Below are 17,419 nucleotides of genomic sequence, written 5' to 3' on the forward strand. Positions count from 1 at the left end.
CACTGACTTACCTCGGGATGGAGTTTCATACCCAGTCAGCGTTAGTCAAGCTACCGCGGGACAAACAGCTTTCTCTGCAAGCGGGGGTGCAATCACTTCTTCGGAGTCAGTCACACCCCTTAAGGCGCCTCATACACTTCCTGGGGAAGATGGTTGCAGCTATGGAAGCAGTGCCGTTCGCGCAATTCCATCTACGGCCACTCCAATGGGACATTCTTCGCAAATGGGACAAAAGTTCGGCTTCCCTCGACAAGAGCATCTCTCTTTCCCTTGCAACCAAAACATCACTTCAGTGGTGGCTCCTACCCACATCTCTGTCTCGGGGAAAATCCTTCCTACCTCCAACCTGGGCCGTGGTCACCACGGACGCGAGCCTGTCAGGTTGGGGAGCGGTTTTTCTCCACCACAGGGCTTAGGGAACCTAGAATCCAATAGAATCGTCCCTTCAGATCAATATCCTGGAGATAAGGGCAGTATATCTAGCCCTATTGGCTTTCCATCGGTGGCTGGAGGGCAGGAAGATCCGAATCCAGTCGGACAACGCCACTGCCGTCGCCTACATCAACCACCAAGGCGGCACTCGCAGTCGTCAAGCCTTCCAGGAAGTCCGGCGAATTCTGCAGTGGGTGGAAGTCACAGGCTCCACCATCTCCGCAGTTCACATCCCGGGCGTAGAAAACTGGGAAGCAGATTTTCTCAGTCGTCAGGGCATGGACGCGGGGGAATGGTCCCTTCACCCAGACGTGTTTCGAGAGATCTGTCGCCGCTGGGGAACGCCGGACGTCGACCTCATGGCGTCACGACACAACAACAAGGTCCCGGCCTTCATGGCTCGGTCTCAGGATCACAGAGCTCTGGCAGCGGACGCCTTGGTCCAGGATTGGTCGCAGTTTCGACTGCCATACGTGTTTCCCCCTCTGACGATGCTGCCCAGGGTACTACGCAAGATCCGGTCCGAATGCCGTCGTGCCATTCTCGTCGCTCCAGACTGGCCGAGGCGGTCGTGGTATCCGGATCTGTGGCATCTCACGGTGGGTCAACCGTGGGCACTTCCAGATCGCCCAGACTTGCTGTCACAAGGCCCGTTTTTCCATCTGAATTCTGTGGCCCTCAACCTGACTGTGTGGCCATTAAGTCCTGGCTCCTAGCGTCTTCAGGGTTATCTCAGGATGTCATTGCCACCATGAGACAAGCCAGGAAGCCTACGTCCGCCAAGATCTATTACAGGTCTTGGCAAATCTTCTTATCCTGGTGCTCTGATAACGGTTTTCCTCCATGGCCGTTTGCCTTACCCACATTCCTTTCATTCCTACAATCTGGAATGGACAAGGGTTTGTCCCTCGGCTCTCTCAAGGGCCAAGTTTCGGCGCTCTCCGTGTTTCTTCAAAAGCGTCTAGCCAGGCTTCCGCAGGTCCGCACGTTCCTGCAGGGGGTTTGCCACATGGTTCCACCTTACAAACGTCCGTTGGAACCTTGGGATCTTAACAGGGTCCTGACGGCTCTTCAAAAGCCGCCTTTTGAGCCGCTGCGGGATGTCTCTCTCTCCCGTCTTTCTCAGAAGGTGGCCTTCCTGGTGGCAGTCACATCACTTCGGAGAGTGTCTGAGCTTGCAGCGCTGTCATGCAAAGCTCCCTTCCTGGTTTTTCACCAGGATAAGGTGGTTCTGCGTCCTGTCCCGGAATTTCTCCCTAAGGTGGTATCCCCTTTTCATCTCAATCAGGATATCTCCTTGCCTTCCTTTTGCCCTAATCCAATTCACCAGTGTGAAAAGGATTTGCACTCTTTGGATCTAGTGAGAGCACTCCGGCTCTACGTGTCTCGCACGGCGCCCCTGCGCCGTTCAGACGCGCTCTTTGTCCTTGTCGCCGGCCAGCGCAAGGGCTCTAAGGCCTCCAAGTCAACCTTGGCTCGGTGGATCAAGGAACCGATTCTCAAGGCCTACCGTACTTCTGGGCTTCCGCTCCCTTCAGGGTTGAAAGCCCATTCTACCAGAGCCGTAGGTGCGTCCTGGGCATTGCGGCACTGGGCGACGGCTCAGTAGGTGTGTCAGGCAGCTACGTGGTCTAGTCTGCACACTTTCACGAAGCACTATCAAGTGCATACCTATGCTTCGGCAGACGCCAGTCTAGGTAGGCGAGTCCTCCAGGCGGCGGTTGCCCACCTGTAAGAGGGGGCCGTTTTCGGCTCTTTCTATTGAGGTATTGTTTTACCCACCCAGGGACTGCTCTTGGACGTCCCAATTGTCTGGGTCTCCCAATGGAGCGACAAAGAAAAAGGGAATTTTGTTTACTTACCGTAAATTCCTTTTCTTCTAGCTCCTATTGGGAGACCCAGCACCCACCCCTGTGCCCTTCGGGCTTGTTTTTCTTTTGTGTACACATGTTGTTGATGTTGATTTGTTCTTTGGGTTCATGGTCTTCAGTTCTCCGAACATCCTTCGGATTGAATTTACCCTAGACCAATTTATAAGTTTTCTCCTTCCTGCTTTTGCACCAAAACTGAGGAGCCCGTGGTCCACGGGAGGGTGTATAGGCAGAGGGGAGGGGTTACACTTTTTTAAAAGTGTAATACTTTGTGTGGCCTCCAGAGGCAGAAGCTATACAACGCAATTGTCTGGGTCTCACAATAGGAGCTAGAAGAAAAGGAATTTACGGTAAGTAAACAAAATTCCCTTTTTCTCCGAACTGTGAAATATCTTTTGTAATTGACATAGCATGTTGCTTTATGCTGGGGGAGGGGTTAGAACTAGGAGTTCTTGTGTTTTTTTATGTATTATCCTTAATTTTTGAAAATCTCAATAAAATAAGTGCGCGCACAAAAACAATTATGTAAATACATCCTTTTCTCCTTTTTCCTTGTTGTCCCTATAGGGGTTGAAGCTTTGACTAGACTGCTGCTCCTACAGGTGTCTTAGCACAACTTGAAAACTCCAGCTCTGAAAAGTCTATTTCGTAAACTCTGCCCTAAAGCAGTCCACTGGCGGTGTCAGAAAACCATTGGAACATATCTACACATTTGGAAATGTGAACAAAAATAATCCCTCGTAGTCCCACATTCAGGAGCTCTTCAATGAGATTTGTTGGGCCATGGTAGTATTCCCTAAACATATTTTCTTGTTACCAAGATCATTCTCTAGAAACCAATGGAGACACCTCAGGACTATAGCAAAATCTCCAACCCTACTTCTCTGGATGTCAACAACTCACCTTTTAATTACACTTTGGTCATCACAGCTGGCTTGAATGGACAAGCTATCCCACTTAGTGATGTATGTACCCACCAGTTTGGGAAACAATGCCAACCTTGGAGAGATTTTTCTGCAAACAAATCCTATAGCTTCAATTGGTCAAATTACATCTTCTCCGGTTTCTAAAGGCCGAGTCACACACAACGACTTACCAGCGATCCCGAAAACGATGCGACCTGATAGAAATCGCAGGTAAGTCGCTGGGAGGTCGCACAGTCAGATCTTACCAGCGATGCAGGAACGATACACGTCGCAGTAGCGACCTGTATAACGATCTCAGCAGTCACTGTGACCCTGTCACACAGTGTCAAACACAGCGATGTGTCTTGCCCAGCAGGACATCGCCTTTGAAGAAAATGGCCTGGACCATTCTGCAACGACTAGAGATCTCACAGCAGGGGCCTGATCGCTGGTAGGTGTCACACATAACAAGATCGCTAACAGGATCGCTACTGCATCACAGAAACCGTGACTCAGGTGCGATCTCGCTAGCGATCTCGTTATGTGTGACGGTACCTTTAGCCACACTCCCACATGTGCACAAACAATTCCCTTTTAGGCCCCTTTCACACATCAGTTTTTTGCTGTCAGTCACAATCCGTTGGCTCCACGTATCCATCGCAGATTGTGGGAAAACTGATGCGACTGATCCGTTTTTCGATGGATCCATCTGGCTGGCAAATTTGATTACTAAATAATAAATTGGAGCATGCTCAGCTAAAAAAAAAAAAAAAACTAAATCCGTCACCGGATTCTGTCATTTCATGGATTACGACAGATCCTGCGCCCATAGGCTTCTATTCTACCAAACGACGGACAGTGACAGATCCGTCGCCGTCAGATTTTTCGACGTAGACAAAAAACGTTACTTTGTCTGTTGTTTCCGAAAAACGGATGAAACGTGAGGCCATTCGTCACAATCCTTTGCTAATACAAGTCGATGAGAAAAAAACGGATCCAGCGGCATCAGTCACCGGATCAATTTTTTTCAAAATTCGACGGATTGTAACTGACGGCAAAGAAGGGAATTTTGTTACTTACCGTAAATTCCTTTTCTTCTAGCTCTTATTGGGAGACCCAGACGATTGGGGGTATAGCTACGCACTACACTAAAAAGTGCAAGGCCCCTCCCCTTCTGGCTATACCCCCCCGTGGTATCACGGGTACTCCAGTTTTAGTGCCAAAGCAAGAAGGAGGAAGCCAATAACTGGTTTAAACAAATTAACTCCGAGAAACATCGGAGAACCGAAAAAACCGTTCAACATGAACAACATGTGTACCCGCAAACCACAAAAAAATCCCGAAGGACAACAGGGCGGGTGCTGGGTCTCCCAATAAGAGCTAGAAGAAAAGGAATTTACGGTAAGTAACAAAATTCCCTTCTTCTTCAGCGCTCTATTGGGAGACCCAGACGATTGGGACGTCCAAAAGCTGTCCCTGGGTGGGTAAAGAAATACCTCATGTTAGAGCTGCAAAAAAACAGCCCTCCCCTACGGGGATGTCACTGCCGCCTGCAGGACTCTTCTACCTAAGCTGGCATCCGCCGAAGCATAGGTATGCACCTGATAATGCTTGGTGAAAGTGTGCAGACTGGACCAGGTTGCTGCCTGGCACACCTGTTGAGCCGAAGCCTGGTGTCGTAATGCCCAGGACGCACCCACGGCTCTGGTTGAGTGGGCTTTTAGCCCTGAAGGAACCGGAAGCCCCGCAGAGTGGTAGGCCTCTAGAATTGGTTCTTTGATCCATCGAGCCAGGGTGGCTTTAGAAGCCTGCAATCCCTTGCGCGGACCAGCGACAAGGACAAAAAGAGCATCGGAACGGCGCATGGGCGCCCTTCGGGAAATGTAGATTCTGAGTGCTCTCACCAGATCTAGCAAACGTAAGTCCTTTTCATACCGGTGAACCGGATGAGGGTAAAAGGAAGGCAAGGATATATCCTGATTAAGATGAAACGAGGATACGACCTTAGGGAGAAACTCCGGAATGGGGCGCAGCACTACCTTGTCCTGGTGGAACACCAGGAAAGGAGCCTTGGATGACAAAGCTGCCAGCTCAGACACTCGCCGAAGCGATGTGATCGCGACAAGAAACGCCACTTTCTGTGACAGGCGAGAAAAGGAAACGTCCTTTAGAGGCTCGAAGGGCGGCTTTTGCAGAGCAACAAGTACTCTGTTCAGATCCCATGGATCTAACGGCCGCTTGTACGGGGGCACAATATGACAGACCCCCTGTAGGAACGTGCGCACCTTAGGAAGACGTGCTAGACGCTTCTGAAAAAACACCGACAGTGCCGAGGGAGCTGAGCGACAAGCCCTTTTCCAACCCCGATTGCAGGAAGGAAAGAAAGGTGGGCAATGCAAATGGCCAAGGGGATACTCTCTGAGCAGAGCACCAAGATAAGAAAATCTTCCACGTTCTGTGGTAGATCTTAGCAGACGTTGACTTCCTAGCTTGTCTCATTGTGGCTACGACTCCTTGAGATAATCCTGCAGACGCTAGGATCCAGGACTCAATGGCCACACAGTCAGGTTCAGGGCCGCAGAATTCTGATGGAAAAACGGCCCTTGGGACAGTAAGTCTGGTCGGTCTGGCAGTGACCACGGTCGACCGACCGTGAGATGCCACAGATCCGGATACCACGATCTCCTCGGCCAGTCTGGGGCGACGAGTATGACGCGGCTGCAATCGGATCTGATCTTGCGTAACACTCTGGGCAAGAGTGCCAGAGGTGGAAAGACGTATGGGAGCCGGAACTGCGACCAATCTTGAACCAATGCGTCTGCCGCCAGAGCTCTTTGATCGCGCGACCTCGCCATGAATGCCGGAACCTTGTTGTTGTGCCGGGACGCCATTAGGTCGACGTCCGGCACTCCCCATCGGCGACAGATTTCCTGAAACACGTCCGGGTGAAGGGACCATTCCCCTGCGTCCATGCCCTGGCGACTGAGGAAGTCTGCTTCCCAGTTTTCTACGCCGGGGATGTGAACTGCGGATATGGTGGAGGCCGTGGCTTCCACCCACATCAGAATCCGCCGGACTTCCTGGAAGGCTTGCCGACTGCGTGTCCCCCCTTGGTGGTTGATGTATGCCACCGCTGTGGAGTTGTCCGACTGAATTCGGATCTGCCTTCCTTCCAGCCACTGCTGGAAGGCTAGTAGGGCAAGATACACTGCTCTGATTTCCAGAACATTGATCTGAAGGGTGGACTCCTGCGGAGTCCACGTCCCCTGAGCCCTGTGGTGGAGAAACACTGCTCCCCACCCTGACAGACTCGCATCTGTCGTGACCACTGCCCAGGATGGGGGCAGGAAGGATCTTCCCTGAGACAATGAGGTGGGAAGGAGCCACCATTGTAGAGAGTCCTTGGCCGTCTGGGAAAGAGAGACTTTCCTGTCCAGGGACGTTGACTTCCCGTCCCATTGGCGGAGAATGTCCCATTGAAGTGGGCGCAGATGAAACTGCGCAAAGGGAACTGCTTCCATGGCTGCCACCATCTTCCCGAGGAAGTGCATGAGGCGCCGTAAGGGGTGCGACTGGCCCTGAAGGAGGGATTGCACCCCTGTCTGTAGTGACCGCTGCTTGTTCAGCGGAAGCTTCACTCTCGCTGCTCGAGTATGGAACTCCATGCCAAGATACGTTAGTGACTGTGTCGGAGACAGATTCGACTTTGGAAAGTTGATGATCCATCCGAACGTCTGTAGAGTCTCCAGCGTAGCATGTAGACTGAGTTGGCATGCCTCTTGAGAGGGTGCCTTGACAAGTAGATCGTCTAGGTAAGGGATCACCGAGTGTCCCTGAGAGTGCAAGACCGCTACCACTGCCGCCATGACCTTGGTGAAAACCCGTGGGGCTGTCGCCAGACCGAATGGCAGAGCTACGAACTGAAGATGTTCGTTTCCTATCACAAAACGTAGAAAACGTTGATGTTCTGTAGCAATTGGCACATGGAGATAAGCATCTTTGATGTCTATTGAGGCAAGGAAGTCTCCTTGAGACATTGAGGCCACGACAGAGCGGAGGGTTTCCATCCGGAACCGCCTGGCGTGCACATGTTTGTTGAGCAGCTTTAGATCCAGAACAGGACGGAACGAGCCGTCCTTTTTTGGAACCACAAAGAGATTGGAGTAAAACCCTCTCCCTTGTTCCTGAGGCGGTACAGGAACCACTACTCCTTCCGCTCTTAGGGAGTCCACCGCCTGCAGCAGGGCATCTGCTCGGTCTGGATGTGGTGAGGTTCTGAAGAACCGAGCTGGAGGACGAGAACTGAACTCGATTCTGTACCCGCGAGACAAAATGTCTGTCACCCACCGGTCTTTGACCTGTGACATCCAAATGTCGGAAAAGCGGGAGAGCCTGCCCCCGACCGGAGATGCGGAGGGGGGGAGCTGGAAGTCATGAGGTAGCCGCTTTGGAAGCGGTTCCTCCGTTTGCTTTCTTGGGGCGCGCGTGAGCCCGCCAGGAATCTGAGCTTCTTTGCGTCCTCTGAGTCCCTTTGGACGAGGAGAATTGTGTCTTGCCCGAACCTCGAAAGGACTGAAACCTCTGCTGCCATTTTTTCTGCTGAGGTTTGCTTGATCTGGGCTGGGGCAAAGAAGAGTCTTTACCCTTGGACTGTTTAATGATGTCAGCCAATGGCTCGCCAAACAGTCTATCTCTAGATAAAGGCAGGCTGGTTAAACATTTTTTGGAACCAGCATCTGCTTTCCAGTCCTTTAACCACAAGGCTCTGCGCAAAACTACCGAATTGGCGGACGCCATTGAGGTGCGGCTGGTAGATTCTAGTACCGCATTGATAGCGTAAGACGCAAACGCGGACATCTGCGAGGTAAGGGACGCCACTTGCGGCACCGCTGGATGTAAGATAGCATCCACTTTTGCTAACCCTGCTGAAATAGCTTGGAGTGCCCATACGGCTGCGAATGCTGGAGCAAACGACGCGCCGATAGCTTCATAGACAGATTTTAACCAGAGGTCCATCTGTCTGTCATTGGCATGCTTAAGTGAAGCGCCATCCTCCACTGCAACTATGGATCTAGCTGCAAGTTTGGAAATCGGGGGGTCAACTTTAGGACACTGGGTCCAGCGCTTGACCACATCAGGGGGGAAAGGAAAACGTGTATCCTTAGAACGTTTAGAGAAACGCCTTTCTGGATGAGCGTCGTGTTTCTGGATTGATTCTCTGAAGTCAGAGTGATCCAAGAAAGCACTTAATTTACGCTTGGGATAGAGAAAACGAAACTTCTCCTGCTCTGCAGCTGCCTCCTCTGCAGAAGGGGCTGGGGGAGAAATATCCAACAGTCTATTGATGGCTGAGATAAGCTCGTTTACCATGGCGTCCCCATCCGGGGTATCCAGATTGAGAGGGGTTCCAGGATAAGACTCCTGATCACTCTCATCAGACGCATCACAGAGCGACTGATTGCGCTGAGACCCTGAGCAGTGTGATGACGTTGAGGGTCTTTCCCAGCGAGCTCGCTTAGGGTGGCTGGGGCTATCATCTGAGTCAAAATACTCAGCCTGTGAAGCTGGGGACCCCCTTGCAGTCTGGATTAAATCCAACTGAGGGGGATTAGAGGACAGAGACCTCGCCGTGTCCATAGACTGAGCCCCAGGCATGGATTGCAAAGTTTCAAGGATTTTTGCCATAGTCACAGACATATTATCAGCAAAAACTGCAAAGTCTGTCCCTGACACCGGGGCAGGACTTACAGGTGTCTCAGCCTGGGTCACTATCTCTCCTGACTCCGGCTGGCGAAGCAGCACCGGATCTGAGCATTGCACACAATGGGGGTCCTTGGAGCCTGCTGGTAGAGCAGCCCCACATGCAGCACACGCAGTGTACACAGCCCTAGCCTTGGCAGCCTTGCGTTTTGTGGATGACATGTTGCTGCCTCCTCAGAGCGATCTGGGTATACAGCCAGGAAGCGACCTCACAGTGCAAGCAATAAGGAAATATATATATATATGTCCAGTGACACAGTACACTAATACACACTGAGGCACTAGAGGGGCCAGCTGAAAAGCCGCTTACCGCCCGCTTAAGAGCGGGTGTGTGATCTCCAAAGCCCCCTAGTCCAGGTCTCCCAGAGCCCTGCGTCCTTCCTCCAGCCAGACATGCATGTAATGGCTGCCGGCGTCCTGAGAGAGGAGGGGGGGCGGGCCCTGGGCGTTCCTGGCTAAGAGCGGGAAGCCTGCTTCCCTCTGTGCCTAGTGAGAGGGCTGGAGCATGTAAATCAGGCTCCAGCCCTCGTCGCTGCCGTGAAACAGCGTCTCTCCCCTACCCTGATTGACAGGGTGGGGGCGGGAACGAATCGGAGCTGCCGGCGTCCTAGGCCGCAAAAGCCGGGGACTCGATTTATAAACGCCACCGCCGTAAAAGCGCGGTCGGCGTGTCCCCGGCGAACTAAAAGTCACAGCAGCGCCGCCGGTCCAGCGGGGGTCGGCGCTGCGTTCCCACAATACAGAAAAAAGTCCCCCAGTTAAACTGTAGGAACACTAGCTCTAGCGTTACGGTCCCCGGCGCACTACAACACCCAGCCAGCCCGGAGTGTGTCTGTGCCTGCCGGGGACACAGAGTACCTGTATGATGCAGGGCCTTGTCCCTGATGGTACTCCTGCTCGGCATCCACCAGGTGCTATGGGTCTGTGGATGGAGCCCGGCGTCAGAGCTTTGAGGCCGGCAGGATCCCACTTCCACAGAGCCCTACAAGGGGATGTGGAAGGAAAACAGCATGTGGGGCTCCAGCCCCTGTACCAGCAATAGGTACCTCAACCTTACAACACCATCTACGGGTGAGAAGGGAGCATGCTGGGGGCCCTATATGGGCCCTCTTTTCTTCCATCCGAAATAGTCAGCAGCTACTGCTGACTAAAATCTGTGGAGCTATGCATGGAATGTCTGACCTCCTTCGCACAAAGCTTGAAAACTGGAGTACCCGTGATACCACGGGGGGGTATAGCCAGAAGGGGAGGGGCCTTGCACTTTTTAGTGTAGTGCGTAGCTATACCCCCAATCGTCTGGGTCTCCCAATAGAGCGCTGAAGAAAAACTGATGTGTGAACGGAGTCTAGGTCATCAACCCACTCATCTGATAACCGCAGGCTAATCACAGTAAGGGACTGGACTCAAATTGAGGACAGCAAACTGAACTTATGCATCAAGTCCCATGAGGCTTTAGATGCTTGTGCTCTTTCTATATAGCTGTTGTAAGAAAAGAAAACCCACCTCCGTGTAGTGGAAGGGGCTCGATGGAGATCACTTGCATTGTCTTTCACCAGATTGCCCTTACAGCAGATCACTCGGAGTTTGTCCTGGTACACTGATGCCAAATAAATGGCGCCAGAAGAGATGGCTGGTCCCAAATAACGTGGGTTTGGAATATCCAAATGAGCCCTGGCTGGGGCACTGCAATATGAAATTATGATAGATTACAATGACACATTATTATTGAAATAATGTTTTGGATAAGGGAAAGGACTTACCCAAGAGCAGCGCGTCCCTGAATCTCCACAACTTCCAAGGAGTTAAAATGAGTCACAAATAAGTAAGGTTCCCGGTATGCTAAAAAGCAAACAAAAGAGAAAACCCGAATGCTTTAAAATTAAGAGGTTTTTTTCCTTTCGCAGGCTCCAGACAATGATTATTATGTGATAAATTCTAATGAAATCTAAGAAAATCATAGCAAAGCAGTAAATGCTACTAAGAATTCTGCTGTACTTTGTTTTTTACCAGCCTTCAAAACAAACCTATCAACACGTTACTAATAAACCTACCAAAAGCAAGAGGCAGTCGGCTCCATTTTAGATCATCAGTTCTACTCCGTCTTCCATACGAGTCGACAAAAACACCGAACTCTACAAGATGAAATTAAAGACTGTGTTTCTTCCATTCTAGAATACTCGCTGCACGATACGTCAAAAGTAATAAAAAAAAATATTAAAAATCAGGTTGTTACCATGGAAACACAGTAAGTACTCTTCCCTCTGTCCTGTGCTGTTCACCTGCATTATGGCAATAGGGAAACTATTGGATGAGGAGGCAAACACAGCAGAGGCCAAGGAATGGTCATTTTTATCCAGAAATTCTAGAGAAAAAAAAAAACAATAAAACAAAACCAGTGAATCAGTGTTTACATTAATATTGCTTTACATCAGATTGGATCACGGAGCTGCGGAATATGTTGGTGCTATTTAAGCAAGCATGATTGTAGGCCTCCCAGGTATTTTGACATAATATAAACTCACCCCTTATATGGTTTGAACTCTACATGAATAGTTTGCAAGTGTATCTTAAAGCACCATTACGACTGATCTTTTACATATATATTTCACGGCCTGAGTGGTACACTAATTTACGTTCCCTACCTGTACTAGAATACTTACGGCCGCCGTCTTTTGCCATTCTTGGCACCGCTCCGGTCCTGTACTGCCAATTGTGACTAGCTGGATTGCTCCAGTGTTTGCTGAGCTGCGGACCAAAAGCCCCTTTTCAATATAAATCAATGGAGCCAAAACGAGGCCATCATAGACTTCTAATCAGAACTTTTCACTGTTAGCTCTGACTTCTAGTCAGTCAAGAGCTACAATCAAAAAATGGCGGACCAGGACCAGAACGGCACCAGTAAGATCCGAAAATGGCAACTGATAAGTATGTTCTTTAATAGGGGCAGGAAACAGACATTAGGGATACCACTGTGGCGAAGAAATAAAAACTAAAAACACAAGTGGTGCATCGTCTAGAGTTGAGATTTTATATATGAATTATGTTACTAATACTAGTTACTATGAATCACTCTTTTTGTCATTTGTTATTCTAAGAACATTCTGTTCCAAAACCGGTTACCCTCAGACATTTCTGGACTCATTTAATTGAAGCACCACTCATGCAGCTTTTTATTTCAGGAGGTTTTTCTTAAATCTAAATCAGCTCCCCCCTGTATTACACTAAACTTCCAACATCTCCATCTGTTTTCAGCACACTCCAGTCGGTCTACAACACTTTGTGACCTGTCGGCAGCTCCGGTATTTCAAGGAGTGCATCAGACGTCACAAATCAATACAACTCTATATGAATCTTGTTCTGGCTCTCAGAGTTGTATTGGGCGCTTGTGACATAACTTCTAATTTCAAGCCTGGTTAGAAGTTACAGTTACAAGATGGCGCAGCGGGACCGGAGCACTTCCGAGAAAGGTGAAAACGTAGGGGATTTGCATTTCAAGAAACCTTGCCTTATAGCACACAAATAATCACATTATTGTTCCATAATCTCCATATGAAAAAGTATGCCTGCACACATACATATTAATTTGTTTAATTAGTGGCCAACATACGAAACCCTAGGCCAGTGTTTCCCAACCATGGACCACCAGAAGAGAGCACCTAAACTTTTACAGCCAGGATAGCTAATGGCTATACCTGCTTAAGGATGCAAGGCAAGAGTCAGGATTTGTAAAACACAATAATCTAAAAATGTGTTATCTTCTCCCCACGCCACTTTTTCTTGTGGTTGGTATAGGGCTACAGGATTCCCCAGATGTAAAAAGAATTATTCAGTAGGTCCCCCACCGTAATACGGTTGAAAACTAGCATTGTTGGAGTTAATTTACTTTGCAACTCTTAATTAGTCACCATGTAATTTCTCACCCTCCAGAGTGTATTGCTTCATCTCAATCTCATAGAATTTGTTGGTTCCAATAATGATACTGTAGCCAGTAAAATAGATACAACTGCAGGGCTCCGATGTCTCAATCTCCTGCATTATGACGAAATTAAAAATGTTAGGCAAGAATTGGTAAAGCAGTTGAAAAGGATACAAACTTTCTAAAAGTGTTTAAAAGCAGGGAATATGCACAAATTACTTTTGATCGCTGAAATATTTTGTCACTGCATCAGACGCCGGGCAATACACATGATCAGAAGTCCTGGCACTTCTGGTCATGTGTACTAGACCTCTTTGAAGCCGGGATGCGTACACCCGGCTTCATACTGCGCACTGCCCGGCGTCTCATGTGGTGACAACGGACACAAGTACATGTGTTACCGCTTATGATGTTAGGCAATGGCCATTGAATAGCATGTTAGCACGCCCCTGTGGGCGGATTAGTCGCGGGGATATAACGCCCCTGCGACTAGTCGCTGGCCTCATTAAAGCATATAAAAAATTCTGCTTTGAATTTAGCCAATTTCTGTCCTGCCTGACTACTGTCATGAATGAAGGCAGACTTATACCACATATACAAACAGGTTTGTAAAAATCTTAAAATTTATGTTCAATGAAGGAGCAGTTGTGTGAAATAGTTGTTTCTGGATTCTTCCCTATTTTAATAGAACCACTATAGTGGAATAGGTAAAGCGAGTTTGGAGTTTTTTTTAATCCCTTGATATAGAGTTATAACATTACACAAACACTGGTCCAAGGGACTGAAGATATACCTAATCCCATAGATTTTATTACTCCTTGGACCTCCCCTAATGTTTTAGTACTCCTTGGACCTCCCCTAATGTTTTAGTACTCCTTGGAACTCCCCTAATGTTTTAGTACTCTGGGACCTCTCCTAATGTTTTATTACTCCTTGGACCTCCCCTAATGTTTTAGTACTCCTTGGACCTCCCCTAATGTTTTAGTACTCCTTGGACCTCCCCTAATGTTTTAGTACTCCTTGGACCTCCCCTAATTTTTTAGTACTCCTTGGACCTCCCCTAATGTTTTAGTACTCCTTGGACCTCCCCTAATGTTTTAGTACTCCTTGGACCTCCCCTAATGTTTTAGTACTCCTTGGACCTCCCCTAATGTTTTAGTACTCCTTGGACCTCTCCTAATGTTTTAGTACTCCTTGGACCTCCCCTAATGTTTTAGTACTCCTTGGACCTCTCCTAATGTTTTAGTACTCCTTGGACCTCCCCTAATGTTTTAGTACTCTGGGACCTCTCCTAATGTTTTAGTACTCCTTGGACCTCCCCTAATGTTTTAGTACTCCTTGGACCTCCCCTAATGTTTTAGTACTCCTTGGACCTCCCCTAATGTTTTAGTACTCCTTGGACCTCCCCTAATGTTTTAGTACTCCTTGGACCTCCCCTAATGTTTTAGTACTCCTTGGACCTCCCCTAATGTTTTAGTACTCCTTGGACCTCCCCTAATGTTTTAGTACTCCTTGGACCTCCCCTAATGTTTTAGTACTCCTTGGACCTCTCCTAATGTTTTAGTACTCCTTGGACCTCCCCTAATGTTTTAGTACTCCTTGGACCTCTCCTAATGTTTTAGTACTCCTTGGACCTCCCCTAATGTTTTAGTACTCCTTGGACCTCCCCTAATTATTATTTTCTAAGTTTAACTCTTTATTATTTTGTAATTGTAGGGAGGGTACCATCTTTTACAAATTGACTTATATAATGTCACATATTACTTTCTGCATGTATTACATATCTGTTTTGATTATATTATCCTTTGCCACTCAGTTATTTTTTTTTTAAAAACGTATTGTTTCTTGTATTTAATTTGACACTTACAATACCTCCTCTTCAAGGGGTTTTATCACCAGGTTTTTGCTGCCTAATCGGAGATCATCATGATACTAGGGGCAGAGACTGTTTCCAGGGATGTCACTTACTGGGCGGTTTGCTGTAGTTTTTAGGAATCGTTGGCAAAATGCCCGTCAGAGGGTAAGGTGGAGGATGAGCAGGTCACAATGGCAACAAGGCTCTGTATAGCCCTTTCCTTCTCTTCTATTGATGTTACCTATTTATCGATTGTATTTTGGTGCATACATCTAGCGTATTTATCTTTGTTTAATTATTCATTATTTATTGTGCATTTGCACTTTATTAGTCCCACACATACATACATATGCATATAGATTCAATTTTTGGTAGGATAACTTTGTTATGTACTTTGCACTTTTTTATGGTCATTATATATGTACCAATATCAAGCATCAGTTGAAATTGTGAATGGATTTATCATCTAATTATTTATTTTGCACTATTTGCTAGGTCATTTTTATTGTATCTGAGCGCTATGCGCCTCCACCTCCATTTACAGCAGCGGCTGTAACCGTGCCACCACACTGGCAGCGGGTACAAGCATTAGATGTCAGTTCTGGGGCCGCAGTTCACTATATACAGAGTGGTGTCTGAAAGTGCACCTGTGCTACCCCTATGATAGAGAACCCAAGGCTGCTGGGAGGAATAAAGTTAATTTACTCCCGGCAGTATCGTTCTCTGTGTGGGCGCCAAGCAGCTTCAGAATGTTGTTAACGTGCAGACTCTCTTATATCTGTAGGATAATAGTGTTTGTTTTTTTACCTGACAGGTTCCTTTTAAATATTCTCGAAATTCTTCTGTTCTCAACAAAGACTAAATTCACATTTCTGTTCAGACATTGGGTTTCTGCATTACATTTAAAGGAACAGACTATTGTAATTCATGTGCATGATTCGCCTTCCGTTCTAAAGACTTACACAAAACAGAACCCTGACTGCCCTCATAATAATCACTGCTTCCCTTTACATCAGTAATGCAACAAATCTGTTTCTCCATCGGGTACCCAGAAACAGAATGTGCACACAAAAATGTGAACTTTGAAAGCGCCAACCTATCAATTTCCCCCGAGGGAGCATCCATTTTAATTTTAAAGTGATTGGTGCATGATCTAAAATGACTATATCCAAATATGGGATGATGATGATAATAATAATAATAATCTTTATATCTAATACCTCAAATACAAGAGGACACCAATAAGGGAGAGCAACATAAAATGAGCACATACCTTTCTTATGCAGAATTTGCTGAGGTTTTCGTTGTATCGCAATATCACGACTTTATTTAGCATGGCAGCACAAATGCATAATCCATTCTCAATCTAGAACAATACAGAAGTGTTACTAATATTACTTATATGCCTACATACATTTCTTCCTTAGTTTTCCATTAATAACTAGAGTTATATAGCAGGAGACTGATGGTATAATGGAGGCAACATTAACACACCTAATGACGTCCACGCTATAAATGTGGCCATGGTGTAATAGAGGAGGAAAAAAAAGCAAGACACCAATACCTGAGCAATACTTGGTTTTGCTCGGGTATTCGTGTCGCTCTCTGCTGCACCATACTATCCCATGGAAATATATCCTAAGTTTCTTCTAAGTTGCACATGTTCAATACTGATTGAAAATCCAAAAACCCAAATAAAGGAGTGTTCAAACAGTGTTTTTTTGCATCATGTTCCTTTCATATGAAAAACACAGAGTGTTTGCAGGAAAAACTCTGCTTACGTTGTGCAATTTTACCCTAGCACTGGACGCCAATATCAGGACATCTGAACCTGTCCTGAGTTTTATAATCTGGTGTGTCTTATAAATCAAAAAGAAGGGAATTTTGTTTACTTACCGTAAATTCCTTTTCTTCTAGCTCTAATTGGGAGACCCAGACAATTGGGGTGTATAGGCTATGCCTCCGGAGGCCGCACAAAGTATTACACTCAAAAGTGTTAAGCCCCTCCCCTTCTGCCTATACACCCCCCGTGCTCCCACGGGCTCCTCAGTTTTGGTGCAAAAGCAAGAAGGAGGAAAAAGAATTAAAAACTGGTTTAAAGTAACTTCAATCCGAAGGAATATCGGAGAACTGAAACCATTCAACATGAACAACATGTGTACACAAAAAAACAGGGGCGGGTGCTGGGTCTCCCAATTAGAGCTAGAAGAAAAGGAATTTACGGTAAGTAAACAAAATTCCCTTCTTCTTTGTCGCTCTATTGGGAGACCCAGACAATTGGGACGTCCAAAAGCAGTCCCTGGGTGGGTAAAATAATACCTCGTAAGAGAGCCGTAAAATGGCCCTTTCCTACAGGTGGGCAACCGCCGCCTGAAGGACTCGTCTACCTAGGCTGGCATCCGCCGAAGCATAGGTATGCACCTGATAGTGCTTCGTGAAAGTGTGCAGGCTCGACCAGGTAGCCGCCTGACACACCTGCTGAGCCGTAGCCTGGTGCCTCAAAGCCCAGGACGCGCCCACGGCTCTGGTAGAATGGGCCTTCAGCCCTGAGGGAACCGGAAGCCCAGCCGAACGGTAAGCTTCGATAATTGGCTCCTTGATCCACCGAGCCAGGGTTGATTTGGAAGCCTGTGACCCTTTACGCTGGCCAGCGACAAGGACAAAGAGTGCATCCGAGCGG

At 47.7% G+C, this 17,419-nt stretch overlaps 1 protein-coding gene across 5 annotated transcripts in view; it reads right to left on the bottom strand.

Moving 5' to 3' along the window:
• CIT (citron rho-interacting serine/threonine kinase) overlaps window positions 1-17,419 on the bottom strand; it is a 304,000-nt gene that overhangs the window by 24,291 nt on the left and 262,290 nt on the right. For all 5 annotated transcript variants that reach the window (XM_075320265.1, XM_075320246.1, XM_075320294.1 and 2 more), the window contains 6 exons: window positions 16,013-16,105; window positions 12,889-12,997; window positions 11,202-11,330; window positions 11,020-11,100; window positions 10,729-10,807; window positions 10,472-10,651 (listed from right to left, as the gene is read on the bottom strand). In XM_075320265.1, the coding sequence (XP_075176380.1) occupies window positions 10,472-10,651; window positions 10,729-10,807; window positions 11,020-11,100; window positions 11,202-11,330; window positions 12,889-12,997; window positions 16,013-16,105 (671 nt within the window). The remainder of the gene's footprint in view (window positions 1-10,471; window positions 10,652-10,728; window positions 10,808-11,019; window positions 11,101-11,201; window positions 11,331-12,888; window positions 12,998-16,012; window positions 16,106-17,419) is intronic.

This window comes from Anomaloglossus baeobatrachus, chromosome 1 (genome assembly GCF_048569485.1).
Source record: "Anomaloglossus baeobatrachus isolate aAnoBae1 chromosome 1, aAnoBae1.hap1, whole genome shotgun sequence".
Classification (NCBI taxonomy): Eukaryota; Metazoa; Chordata; class Amphibia; order Anura; family Aromobatidae; genus Anomaloglossus; species Anomaloglossus baeobatrachus.